The 14,726-nt window shown below is 37.8% G+C and overlaps 1 protein-coding gene across 8 annotated transcripts in view; it reads right to left on the bottom strand.

Moving 5' to 3' along the window:
- ULK4 (unc-51 like kinase 4) overlaps positions 1-14,726 on the bottom strand; it is a 609,379-nt gene that overhangs the window by 572,983 nt on the left and 21,670 nt on the right. For 6 of the 8 annotated variants that reach the window (XM_032408919.1, XM_032408921.1, XM_032408925.1 and 3 more), the window contains 7 exons: positions 14,611-14,712; positions 13,934-14,017; positions 11,970-12,045; positions 8,325-8,417; positions 6,168-6,283; positions 5,945-6,014; positions 4,516-4,612 (listed from right to left, as the gene is read on the bottom strand). In XM_032408919.1, the coding sequence (XP_032264810.1) occupies positions 4,516-4,612; positions 5,945-6,014; positions 6,168-6,283; positions 8,325-8,417; positions 11,970-12,045; positions 13,934-14,017; positions 14,611-14,712 (638 nt within the window). Of the gene's footprint in view, positions 1-4,515; positions 4,613-5,944; positions 6,015-6,167; positions 6,284-6,404; positions 8,285-8,324; positions 8,418-11,969; positions 12,046-13,933; positions 14,018-14,610; positions 14,713-14,726 lie in introns of those variants that run through there. The other 2 variants (XM_032408920.1, XM_032408926.1) reach the window with 2 other exon arrangements.

Raw genomic sequence — 14,726 nt, 5'->3', positions numbered from 1 at the left:
TTGAGATGTTTCTTTGTGCTCAAACAGTAAACAGAACTCTCATTCCTAGTGCTATGTCTTAGGACTTCACATCAGACAAAATAAGAGGATTTATGCATTAAGAATTTCCACTGAAACACTGAACAGCAAATTGAACAAGACAGAAAACCAAATCAGTGAAGTGAAAAATGAGGAAATTATCCAAAACTGAGGCAGGGGCATGAAAAAAGGAATAGAATAATTAGCTAACAAAGTTCCCAGAAACCAAGACCACCCCTTTGCAATTTAGAAAACAGACATATAAAAAAAAAATACACGAAGAGTAAGTATGGAACAACTTTGGAAAACAAAAATTTTAATGCTTAAAGGCATGGACTTTCAAAACAGAAAGACTTCAAAGAAAGGCCATAATGAATGACTTACATTCTAATATAATATATTCTTCTAAGAATTAGGCAAACCAATTAGAAATTTATATGTAAAAATTAATTTCCTATATATAAACAAAATGTATGCACAGATAACAGATTACAAAAATGAAATACCAAGGATGTCTGGGTAGTTCTGCCTCCCCTCCATCCATGCTGGTGAGCATCCAACTCCTGATTTCGGCTCAGGTCATGGTCTCAGGGCCATTAGATCAAGACCTGCATCAGGCTCTGCACTGGGTGTAGAGCCTGCTCAAGATTCTCCCTCTCCTTCTGTCCCTCCCCACCCCCTACTCACGCTCTCTCTATAAAAAAGAAAAACCTACTCATGATAGCAAAAAATAAAATATAATGCTCAGGAATAAACTAAATGATCAAACACTATAGTCTACTAAATGAAAAAAAAATTAAGTTAAAAAATTATGTTCCCTTGTTTGAAAATGAACACATATGTATAGAACCAAAAGAAGAAATGTCAAAATATAAGCAGTAGTTCCTCTGGGTAATTAAATTACAAGTAGGTTTGGTTTGGGGTTTTTTTTTTTTTTTTTTTGGTCGTCTTGTACAGTTTCTAAGTTTTCTACAATTATTTTTTTTTAAAGATTTTATTTGAGAGAGAGAGAGACAGCACAAGGAGGGAGAGCTGCAGAGGGAGAGGGAGAAGCAGGCTCCACACTGAGCAGGGAGCCCAATGTGGGGTTCCATCCCAGAACCTGGGGATCATGACCTGAGTCAAAAGCAGACGCTTAACCGACTGAGCCACCCAGGTGCCCCAAGTTTTCTAGAGGTATTATAAAAAGTTTGTAATTGAATCTAAAAGTATCACTTAAAAAATTATAAAAGATAAACCCTCATATAGTACTTACATAATTACTGCTTGAATATTCTCAATAAAATGACAAAGTGCACTTCTCTACAATAACCATGTGCCAGAAGAGATTCAACATTTATTTCAGAATGCATTTTTACTTTTACACTGATTTTCTATCTCACATATAACTAAATAATTATTGGCAGAATGAGATTATAATGCATTTATATTTAAATAAGTTTCATGCAGTCCAAATGCATTTTACATTACATAAAAATTACAGTAACAACTGAAAGCAAGTATATCTCTCAAGCACTAAATATAATAACTTCGGAAAACTTTAATTCAAAATATCTCTGCAGGGTGATAGACATTGGGGAGGGTATGTGCTACAGTGAGCGCTGTGAATTGTGTAAGACTGTTGAATCACAGACCAGTACCTCTGAAACAAATAATACATTATAGGTTAAAAAAAAAAAAAAAAAAAGAGGAAGAAGAAGATAGCAGGAAGTGAAAAATGAAGAGGGGGAAATCGGAGGGGAGATGAACCACGAGAGACGATGGACTCTGAAAAACAAACTGAAGGTTCTAGAGGGGAGGGAGGTGGGGGGATGGGTTAGCCTGGTGATGGGTATTAAGGAGGGCACGTACTGCATGGAGCACTGGGTGTTATATGCAAACAATGAATCATGGAACACTACATCAAAAACTAATAATGTAATGTATGGTGATTAACATCACATTAAAAAAAAAAGAAAAAAAAAACTGAACGAAATTAAAGACCTAAACAAATAGACATTCCACATTGATGGAGGAAAACTTTACATTGTTAAAATGGCAATACTCCCCAAATTCAATGTCACTGCCATCACAATCCCAGCTGGCTTCTTTACAGAAACATGCAAAGTGCAAACTGATTCTAAAATTCACATGGAAATGCAAGGGACCCAGAATAGCCAAAAAAAACCTTGAAAAAGAACAAAGTTGGAAGAATCATACCTCCTAACTTCAAAACTTACTAAAAAGCTATGGTGATCAAGAACAGCTAGCTAGGGGCACCTGGGTGGCACAGTCAGTTAAGCATCCAACTCAATCTCAGCTCAGGTCTTGATCTCCGGGTCATGAGTTCAAGCCCTGCATTGGGCTCCACGCTGGGCATGGAGTCTACTTAAAAAAAAAAAAAAGAAAAGAAAAAAAATTGGGGCACCTGTATAGCTCAGTCGGTTGAGTGTCCAACTCTTGACTTCAGCTCATGTCATGATCTCAGGGTCATGAGATTGAGCCCTGCACTGAGCTCTGTGTTGGGCATGAAGCCTGCGTGGGATTCTCCCTCTCCCTCTCCCTCTCCATTCCCCCTCCTCCCTCCCTCACCCTTGTGCTTGCTCTCTTAAAAAAAAAAAAAAAAAAAAAAGCTAACCAGTTACTGTACTACCAGCATGAGAAGGATGCACAGATCAACAGATTAAAGAGTCCAGAAATAAACCCCAGCTTTATAGTCAATTGATAGTCAACAAGAATGCCAAGATAATTAATTGGGGAAAGAACAGTCTTTTCAACAAATGGTGCTGAGACAAATGGAAATCCACATGCAAAACAATGAAGCTGGACCCCCACCTCATGCCATATACAAAAATTAACTCAAATGAATTAAAGAGCTAAAGGTAAGAGCTAAGCATAGGCATAAACCTTTGTAACCTTGAAGTAGCCAATGGCTTCTAAATTATGACACCAGAAGCATAAGCAACAACAAACACGCACACAAAAAGATAATTTGAACTACATCAAAATTTAAAATGTCTGTGCTTCAAAGGACACCACCACCAAGTCACATACCCAGAATATATAAAGAATTCCTACAACTCAAATGGGTAAAGATTTGAATTCTTCCAAAGGAGATATACATATGGTCCATAAGCATATGAAAAGATACTCAACCTAATTAGCCATCAGAAATGCAAATCAAAACTAGATGTAATTTCATACACCCCAGTATTGCTACCATGCAGCATGATTCACAGTAGCCCAAAGGCTAAAGCAACCAAAGTGTCCAAAAATGGATGAACAGGTAAACAAAACATGGTTTATACACACAATGGACTATTAGCTTTAAAAAGGAATGAAATTCTGACACATGCCACAACATGGATGGACCTTGAAGATATCACGCTGAGTGTAATAAGCCAGACACAAAAGGGCAAATATTATATAGTTCCACTTGTAGGAGATGACTAGGCAAATTCCCAGAGGCAGAAAGTAGAATCGTGGCTGCCAGGACTGGGAGGAAAGGGAGATGGGGAGCTATTGCTTAGTGGGTACACAGTCTCAGTTTGGGATATGAAAAAGTTCTGGAGATGGATGGTGGGAATGGTTGCACAAAAATGGGAATGCCACAGAACTGTCCACTTAAAAATAGTGAAATGGTAAATTTTACGTAATGTCTATTTTACCACAATTAGAAAACAAACGGACAGTAACAAGTTTTGTTAGGGATGGGTAAACACTGGAATTCTCACCCAGTGCTGGGGGACAATGTAAAATGGCACAGCAGTGTTGGAACACGGAGTTACCACACAATGCCGCAATTACACTCCTACAGGTACAAGGAGAAATTAAACACATGCCCACTCAAAACCGTGCATACGAACCTTCACAGCAGCACAATTCACAATAGCCACAAGGTGGAAATGACCGACATGTCCACCAACTGATGAATGGAAACATACAATGTGGTATATACAACAAATTATTTTTTGGCACTAAAAAGGAACATAGGACTGATACATGCTATAATTTGGATGAATCTTAAAAACATTAGGTTAGGTGAAAAAAGCCAGTCACAAAAGAACACATATTTCATTTACATGCAATGTCCAGAATAGACAAATGTATAAAGACAAAAATGAGTAGTTGCCTAGGGTCAGAGGAGAGAGAAATTGAGGGAAGATGGGAGTGACTGCTAATAGGTGTGCGGTTTCTTTGTGGGATGACGAGTGTTCTCAAGCTGACTATGGTGATGGCTGCATGACTCCGTGAATATGCTCAAAGCCCCTGAATTGTACGCTCCAAGTGAGTGAATTACATGGGATGTCAATCATATCTCAGGAAAGCTGTTATCAAAGAAATAACTATGAACCAACTCCCTCTTAAGAGTACTTACCAGAAAAACCAGTGATCAAAGATGACGACTTAATTGTAAATTTCGTCATTTCGATCATAGTTCAGAGATGAACTTGGCAATTATTCTTCTGAGTCTCTATATCGTATGTGAAAAAAAACAGAAAGTCCCCCTCTGCTCACCTTGATTAAAGGAGAAGTCTTCTGTGGTGAATGCTGAGTCCTATCCTCACCAGGACTTAATCCCACTGCAGTGCTCGTTCTTGGAGTTGGACGAGAACTGGAAAATACAGACCAGTCAACATTACTCACATTTTAGAAACTTTAAGGTTACTATTTAAGGTTTACTATTATCTGGAGGGAAAAAAAAAAAACATATCTCATGAAAAAAACAGAATAATCAAGATTCTTGGTGATCTCATATATTTAAACCCTAATTTGTGATTATCCAACACTTTTTTTGTAAATGTCAAAGCAATTTCCTGGTTAATTTATTATTTCTTTTATTTATAGCACCTATGTTATATACAGTAGTTTCTATTTTAACTAAAAACCTTAAAACATTGATTTTATTATTTTTTAAATGTCTGCTGGTATCAGGATTGACATAATAAAATAGATCGGACTCTACAAAGGATGGAAAATATTTACAATTTCAGAATATGTTTGAAATGGAAAATGATCTTGGTACCGATTTAAGAAACAAGTTATAATCTGCACCTATTTTTAATGATCCCTCCTACCCTTAAAATTGGTTGTCATACTCTGTGGGTCACTCCACTACTCCTGGGTCTCTGAGTTTTTCACATTTTAAGAAATTTTTCCATTCAGATCATTAGGGTCTTTTACAATGAATTCCTTCAAATTCCCAAGTATCAAGATTCTCACCTCTCTTTCACTTATCTGTTTATTTATTCCTTGAACAAGTCCTTATTTAACTCACAAAATATGCCAAAGATCAAAGTTTTTAAAAACTGAATTTAAAATGCCTAGAATGTATATAGATAAAGTTAACATATTTTATATTTAAATAGAGTAAAACAAGTCAGGAAACTTTAGTTTATTGTTACAACCCCTATGTCATTAAAATAAAACTATTTGTGTCTAAGACTAAAACTATAAATAAAATGTAACACTTAACACATATTACTAAAATTTTAAATACATTGGTCTTAATCACATTAAAATACCATTCTGATTTTTTAATTGTTTCGATGATTACATTATTAGGTAAACATTATTGAGGCCTCCATATAAAACAACACTTAACAAAAAACACCTGTTCTTTCCTGTGGGCCTTTATCCAAGAAAGAAGCTGGCCTGCTAAAATTTCAAATTTAATTCTATTTGAAGGGAAAGTACAAAATGAAGAGGTTTCAACCCTTATGAATAGGTGGTTCAGTTAAAAACTTTTAAAAATGCACAGCCAAGTCAACATTCCATTGGCCAGCACTTAACATTAACTTTGAAAGCAGAGAGTGAAACTGGAATTTGGCATTCACATCCCTGTCCTTTAGCTCTGTGTAACACGGTTTGCCACCAGGACAACAGATGCTTCGGGAAGACCCTGTCATCTCCCATGGATTCCCTCCTGCTCTGTCAACATACCTACCTGAGAAGAAACATGGACTCATTCGGTTGACCCCCAACAGTACTTTTAGGCCGCAACTCAGTTGGATTCTCTGTGGCAGGAAAGAAAAACATTATCCATGAAGGACCAAAAATACCATGAGAAGAGCAGGATGCAGACAAAAATTTTAAGAGTGGTAACAAAAACTAGAAACTCTCAGAAACAGCATCGTAAGCGGCATGAACGTGCTCCAGTGAGAGCTCACCTAGTCTGAAAGAGTGACTTAGTCGTTGACCACTCTTCTCCCCCTTGGCTTGTCCGCTCGGAGGCTTCAAAAACTCCTTGGAATCTTGTGTCCCAGAATGCTCCATCACTTTCCTGCTGTTCAACAGGAGAAAGCCAACACAATCAAATTTACTTTTGAGCTTTCTATCATTTTCTAGAAGAAAATTTACAATTAAGTCGTCGTAGAACAAGAGGTGGGAAAAGATCATTAACTTACAGGTAACATTTGGCAAAGCCGTGGAGTTGGAAAGTATGGTCACTGAGTAGCTAAAATGAGCACTCACTATACCAAAGGCATTGTATGGAGTCTATAAACCTTATCCCTGAGAAATAAATAGCAGCACTCAGATTGGGGAAGGAAACCAGAACTCAAAGTACCAATAAACCCACAGTGAGTTTCCCATTTATTTTTCGCCTTCCAGTATTGCCTGGCCTGGACTCAAAGGCAATGAGTATAGACAAAAGGAGCCCCCAAGATAAGCTTCCTATTTCTGTTCTAAGGAACAGGACAGGGGACCTCTAAGGGTCAGAGCAGGGGAAATCCCCTGGTTTGTTTTGGTTTTTTATTCTGTTTTGTTTCTTTTTCCATTTTATTCTGTTCCAGCCTCTGGGTAATCCTGCAGCAGCTAGCTGGGGAAACAGCAGCTTCTAGCCAGTGCCTACAACAGAGAGGGGCACCTCCTTTAATCACACAGCTATGATCTCAAGAACATGAGGCAAATCCCTGTTGCTCTGTTCTTTTTTTCTCCTAGCTCGCTGTCCTCCTGCCACTTGGCCCCAAACACCTGCAGCAAGACATAAAAATTCTAAAATAGCATGACTAAGTGGGGTTCACTGTAGGATTGCAAGGCTGGCTCAATATTTGAAAACCAACTTATGTAAGAGTCCATAATCAGAGCCTAAAGAAGAAAACCCATATGATCTTATCAACTGATAGAAAAAGGCATTTGACAAAATTGAACGTTCATTCAAACTACAAAGAGCAACTACACAAACCTCCAGCTCATTGTACTTAATGGTGAAAGGCTGAAGGCTTTCACCCCAGAGACAGAAACTAGGCAAAGATATTCACTTTCATCACTCCTGTTCAACATCTTACTGAAAAAGGCTTAGCAAGGGCAATAAGGCAGGAAACAAAATCAAAGGCATAGAGATTTAAGAGGGAAGATGACAAACTAAGGGCAGAGGTGTTCTGTGACTTGCTGATGCTAGAGGACCAGGACCAGGACCCCACTTTCTGTAGTCCCTACAGACCCTAACACAATGGGGAGAACAGGATTGAATCTCACTGGATCAGAGAAACCCAAGTTTGGGGAGACCTTAAATAAAACTCAGGCTTCTCTTATCCAATACCCTGAATTTGCCAAGATGAAAATCAAGGATCAGACAACCATTCACCACTGAATAAGTGGAGGGGGAGCAAAGCCTAATTAGCCCAACTTTATTTGACCACTTCTCAGCTGGTTATTTATACCATCACGTGAGTAAGCGTCCTGGGCTAAGAAGATTTTATAACAAAAATGAGGTGTATTAGTCAGGATCAGACAGGAGCTAGGTTATGCTGTGGTAACATACAACCCACCAATCCCAGTGGCTTGAATCTCATCACTTTGTCTCACTCATACACACAGCCATTGCAGGGAAGCTACACTCATCACAGTCACGGAAGACCCGGCCTGACAGCAATCCTATTTGGACATTTTCATCCTAGTTACCCAATCAGGGGGAAGAAATGTGTCAAATCTCACACTGGCTTGTGAGGTTTCCATGCAGAATGAACACACGTCACTTCTGCTCACATTTCATTAGCCAAAGCAACTCACATAACCACATCTAACTCAAAACGGGGAAATGAGATCCTACCATGTACGTACAAGGTGGAAAGTGAGTTACATTGGATGGCCAGAGCTAATGACTAGCATAGTAAATCACTGGAGAATAAACAACTGATCAGAAAAAGCAAATTCGAGAACACAGAATGTCATGACTAAACTCTTTAAGCAACGCTTAAAGATGTGTTTGATTTTCTCCTAGTCAGCAGAGAAATTCATGTCATTGATGCTGCATTGATAGAACAGTAATCAGTATGATCATTTAATAACCATGCCCCCCACACAAAGATAAGCTTATATACTACCTGACGTTGGAATCCTCAGTGCTTGATGCCTGATCTTTCCTAGTGAAGGCATCCTTCCAAAATGAATGCTGCAGTAGGCCTGCCCAAGTTAATCTTTATAAAACATAATTGTTAAAATTCTATTTTAACATGATTTATTTACCATGCACAATTCCCAAGTCATGTCCCAACTACATCTACCAGATTTTAGGATTTACAAATTTTTCTCTATAAATGTAGCTCAGCAATTCTTTCATACTTTACTTTTTTTTTTTTTTAAGATTTTAATTATTTGAGAGAGAGAAAATGCACCAGAGAGCACATATATGGGCAGAGGGGATGAGGGAGAGAGTCTCAAGCAAACTCCCTGCTGAGTGTGGAGCCTGACTCGGGGCCCAATCCCACCACCCTGAGATCATGACCTGAGCCAAAACCAAGAGTAGGACGCTTAACCAACTGAGCCACCCAGGTGCCCCTATTTTCATTTTAGTATACAATTAATCTCTTAGCAAAACCAAAAAAAATAATTCAGAAGCCTTAAATGGTACAGAATGAAAGAGTCTGACAAGTAAATATTAGAAATCTCAGGGCTCATACTCCATGGAGCCTGATGAAAACATTTTGAGTTCTCAAAAACAGTCTATGAAAGGAGTGTATTTTTTTTTTTTAAAGATTTTATTTATCTATTTGACACAGAGAAACAGCAAGAGAGGGAACACAAGCAGGGGAAGAGGTAGAGGGAGAAGCAGGCCTCCCACTGAGCAAGGAGCCCGATGAGAGGCTCGATCCCAGGACCCTGGGATCATGACCTAAGCCGAAGGCAGACGCTTAACGACTGAGCCATCCAGGCGCCCCTATTTTCATTTTAGTATATAATCTCTTAGTGAAACCCAAAAAAATAATTCAGAAGCCTTAAATGGTACAGAATGAAAGAGTCTGACAACTAAGTATTAGAAGTCTCAGGGCTCATATTCCATGGAGCCTGATGAAAACATTTTGGGTTCTCAAAAACAGTCTATGAAAGGAGTCTATAATTAGCTTAAAATTTTAAAGTAAGCATATCAATTATCAATCTATAATTCTGTCATCCTTTATTCTATATACCCTACCTGTTTCACACATTTCATTTTGGGGGCTTCACTTTTAGAACTGCATTCAGAAATAAACAAGAAAAATAACCTCATAATTTTACACAGTCACACTTCTGTGTAGGAGCCAAAATGTTATCTAGCTAGTTCACCCACACTAAAATGACTTCAGGCTGTATCTAAAATCCAGACTCACTTTCAATGCATTAGTTTTTATAATCAATAGAGTAGGTTTCTAGTTATAATCAGACTCGGAATGGTTAAGCCTGACTGAAATTTCAAAACAAAAGAGAGAATGTGATTATTCAAAATGTCTCTATTGAAATAAAAACTACTCTGGGGCGCCTGGGTGGCTAGGTTGGTTAAGCATCTGACTCTTGATTTCAGCTCAGGTCTTGATCTCAGGGTCATGACTTCAAGCCCTGTGTTGGGCTCCACGCTAGGCCAGGAGGCTAGGAGCCTACTTAAAAAAAAAAGAAAAACTACTTAGATCAAAACTAAAACATGATTAATGAAGAGAAAGAATCTGCAATCACATATAATATCCCTTTTACACAAAGGGCTCTTAAAATTCACTAACAGAGAAATAAAAATTGCCAATAAAGTGAAATTTCTTTTTCATCTGGCAGCTTGGCTAATATAAATAAGGTCAACAAAGTCCATTGTAGGTAACGCTGGGAGGGAAGGGGCTCTCTAAGGTTACTAAACCAGCACACATTCCAAGAATGTAGCAAATGCATCAAACTGTTTCATGTTCTTAGCCTCTGGCCATCAAACCCACAGTCAGAAATCTCTCCAAAGCTGCTAACTAAGTGAACAACAACAAATACACAAAAGGATTTTTACTGTAGCAGCCCATATAATACTCTAAATCAAGAAACACTCTAGGGACACCTGGGTGGCTCAGTCGTTAAGCGTCTGCCTTCGGCTCAGGTCATGATCCCAGAGTCCTGGGATCGAGCCCCGCATCGGGCTCCCTGCTCAGTGGAGAGCCTGCTTCTCCCTCTCTCTCTGCTGCTCCCCCTGCTTGTGCTCTCTCTGTGTCTGTCTCTCTGTCAAATAAATAAATAAAAATCTTAAAAAAAAAAAAAAAGAAACACTCTAAATGTTTACTGTGCTTAAGGTTAGCACAGGTACATTCTACAGCCATTTAAAAGGACTTAGCAGACATAAAGAACTAGGTTACAGAGTGGTACCACTTATGCAATAAAGTATACAAGAATATTAATATGTGGAAATGTGAATACACCATTCTCAAGTATATGTGTATCCGATCAAAAGGTGTCTGGAAGACTACAGCAAAATAACGCCAATCCTAAGAGCATCCATTGTAAGCGCAAGGGGTTTTTCCTACCACTTATACAAGAATTAGCATCTCCTTCTGCAGTTTTTCTCTTATATTTAAGGAAGCTAGAGAATGCATTATTTTACATGCTACACTAAACTGACTCTTCATTTTACACCCTGAAGCAGAGACCCCAAATACTTGCCTAAAAACCCCCCAGTTACCTAGAGGCAGAATCTGAAGCAGAGACCAGTTGCTCTTGTCTGCCAACAAGTGAAATTCCCCTCCGGGCTGCTCCCCTCCTCCTATCCACCCTCCCCTATCCCATGCCACAGTGATTTCTAACTTTCTGCCATTACTGTAACTCAGAAAATTCACACTGTGCCTATGATCCTCACACTTGATACCCTCGTTATGACAGGATTATCATAAAAACATATCACATTAAAATACCACTCAGTAGTTATTACGTTAACTATCTTGACTGCATCATCCCTCATTCAATAGTATAAGACAGTTTTAGCCTGAAATCCACAATGGGAAAAAATGTCCCTCTTGGATTTGGGAGTTACAAGAAAATCTGTCAACCTACTATGCAACTATTTAATATATTAAAGGAGAAATGGGCTTTTAAAACTTCCTCATGATTAAAAACCCCTGCAAACAGAGAGAGAAAGAGAGGGAGAGAGAGACAAACCAAGAAACAGACTCTTAACTAGAGAAAACAAACTGCTGGTTACCAGAGAGGAGGTGCGGGGGAGGATGGGTGAAATAGGTGATGGGGATGAAGGAGGGCACTTGCTGTGATGAGCACCGGGTGATGTATGGAAGTGCTGAATCACTATATTGTATACCTGAAGCTAATATCACACTGTATGTTAGGGGCACCTGGGTGGCTTAGTCGGCTAAGCAGCCGACTCTTGATTTCAGCTCAGGTCATGATCTTAGGTCATGGGATGGAGCCCCACGTAGGGCTTCCCACTCAGCAGGGAGTCTATTTCTCCCTCTCCCTCTGCCCCTCCCCTCACTCACCCTCTCTCACTTTCTCTAAAATAAACAAATCTTTAATATTACACTGTATGTTAACTGGAATTAAAAACTTAAAAAAAAAAAATACCTGCAAACAGAGAGAAAACACTCTAAAAAAAAAAAAAGAAAGAAAAAAGAAACAAAATCTGAGTTTATGCTAAGAGTAATTCGAATAGCTCTCTGTATATAACGGTACTATTTTAGAAGTACAGGAAAGGAGAAAAAGATACCTTTTCTCCATATTAAAATACTACCCATACATACCTTTTCTGAGGATCTTTTTGAAGTAAGCCACCAAGCAAATTAATAAAATCTGAAGAAGCTTTAGGAAGAGAAGGATCTATACACAAATTGATTCCCAAAAAGAAAAACAAGTGGTAAGTACATGAATACATACTCTACACCATACCATACTATTTAGAGTAATAGTATTTTAAGCACATATCATTTTTAAGAAAACACTGAATCCATTATTAACAATTACAGCCTCCATTTAATGGGGGGTGAGGTGTGGGCATAAAAATAAATATTTTTTCCTAGACCATAAAAAGCATGAATCTCAAAAACTAAGTCTTGACTAACCTCTCAACTTTCTCTTTATTGAATAAGCCCGGTAAGGATCACCAGCCCGACACACTCATACCCTTATCTTCAAATTTTTTTTTTTTAAAGATTTTATTTATTTATTTGACAGAGAGAGAGAGACAGCGAGAGAGGGAACACAAGCAGGGGGAGTGGGAGAGGGAGAAGCAGGCTTCCCACTGAGCAGGGAGCCCGATGCGAAGCTCGATCCCAGGACCCTGGGATCATGACCTGAGCCGAAGGCAGACACTTAATGACTGAGCCACCCAGGCGCCCCTTATCTTCAACTTTTAATTATGCCTCATTTTCTGAGGCATTCTTAATTTGACCAACTTGGCTTTACAAGGTACAATAAAAATACTTGCAATCCTTCTTTTCTCCCTCTCCCTATTTTAATGATTCTTAACAGGAAAATAATAAATATGACAATATTATGATACTGGCTGATTCCAGTATTCTCCAAATGTTAGTTCTTTTTAAATTAGAATATACCACAACCAAATTACCAGTCTCTGGTTACAAGTGGCCATGAAGACAGTGGACAAAGACATCAAACAGAGGGTGTTATTGGGCACTATGGCCACAGTCAAAGGAAGATCCCTAATTAAGCCTGGGCCACCAGGGGTATCCTGACCAGACCTTTGACACCTGCATTTTCAGTTTCTCTTCCCTGCATAAAAATCCTTAACTTACAGGACAAACCAATAATCAATATTATGAGTATTCAAAACAAAACAAAAATCAGAAATCATCATTACAGGAGATAGCTTTTGTAGAAATCAGTCATTCTTAATATAAAGGTTAAAGAAAAAAACAAATGCAGTTTTGTTTTTTTTTTATAACTATAGACTATTTTCAAAATAAGATTTTGGGTTTTTTTCCTTCTCAGGATGGTTCTTGAAATCCTAAAAGAATTCTGCATTCCCAGTTCTTCCATTAATTACTTTTAAAAGTTTTTTCTTCTAAAAATGTACATTTTTTGTAAAGTCCTGTTTTCATTTGTGTATCTTGAAACTCAATTTTTTTGTGGTGTACGTCCAGCAAAGTGCTTTACTATGTTTTTGTGTTCGGGGTTTTTTCCTTTTCTTGCCTTAAAATTATTAGTGGTAGATTGTTATATTAATCAAAATTCATATGATTAAAGTTCCAATACTTTTAAAATACTACAACTATATCTAGTTTAAAAGACTTTAAAAACTCGTCAGGGACATTCTGATTGAGATAAGGACTGACAAATGCCTGACTTGTCCCTATTTGAATACTAAACAGAAATAACTACATGGAACATGAGCACAAAGTAAGTAAATGATACACACACAAGAAAAAAACAACAGAAGTTTGGGTTTTTAAAATCTTTAAACCAGACTTCTGTTGATATAGGAGCACAAAATAATTTGTGTTTTTAAATGAGGGAATCTATTAGTACTTTGTTCTTCATTTCAAGGTCTTAAAAAAAAAAAGCAAAGGGAATGCTAACACTTCTAAAAATATAAATCTGGAACTATTTATAAAATGTAAATTTGGGGGTTAGGAATCAAAAACAGACTTTGGATAAAAATCTACCATAAGTGTCAGATGTAAACTAACTGCATTTATCTCTCACACACACACACACACACACACACACACACACACACAAATTGTACCTTTTGGAATAGGTGGCAAAGGATCTTCATAAAAAATCTTTTCAACTAATTCTGAAAAAGTTTCTGAGAAGAATGGAGGTTTTCCTGAAATCACAAGAAAAACTGCAAATTAGACAATAGTTTGCTATCACTAATAATTCTAAATAAATCTCAACTACAGATAGTTTAGGATTATAAAGTTTACAGGAAAAAATATAGAGCAATAACTACTTACTGGATGCTTGGTACAGACCAGGCACACTGTATATTTTTATATTTCTATATTTCAAAACTTATCATCCTAATAAATATGCTAATGCATTTATGGACCATTACCATGATCCAAGGGCTGCATGGGCCACTAGACACATCTGAATAATTCCAGGCACAATGTACCTTACAACAATTTCTACTAATAATCAGTTTTTAATAAGTAGGCACATTTTTCCAAATGATTATCCTGAAAAATACCTATATGTCAAAAGTTCCTTGACCTATATGTCAAAGGTTCTGGACATATGCCTAGACGCCAAGCATACAGGAGGAATACAGAGGGAAGCAAGCCAAAACCAGTTATATAAAAACTTAGAAAAGCCAGGTTTTTTTCACATCTTCCAGGTAAAATTGTTGCAAACTACAGACTTCATCTTTTTGTGTGTGCCCAGCTCTGAGTTTAAAATGAACCAGAAAGGAATCACCTGAAAACATTTCATAAAGCAGACAGCCCAAAGACCAGAGGTCACTGGTGATGGAGAAGTCAGTACCCCTCAAAATTTCTGGCGCTGTATATGTAAGAGATCCTAGAAGTATAAAG

Source organism: Phoca vitulina, unplaced genomic scaffold (assembly GCF_004348235.1).
Source record: "Phoca vitulina isolate PV1807 unplaced genomic scaffold, GSC_HSeal_1.0 scaffold10, whole genome shotgun sequence".
In the NCBI taxonomy this organism is placed as follows: domain Eukaryota; kingdom Metazoa; phylum Chordata; class Mammalia; order Carnivora; family Phocidae; genus Phoca; species Phoca vitulina.
Note: the sequence above shows the minus strand (reverse complement) of the source record. Positions and strands in the feature narration are given on the sequence as shown.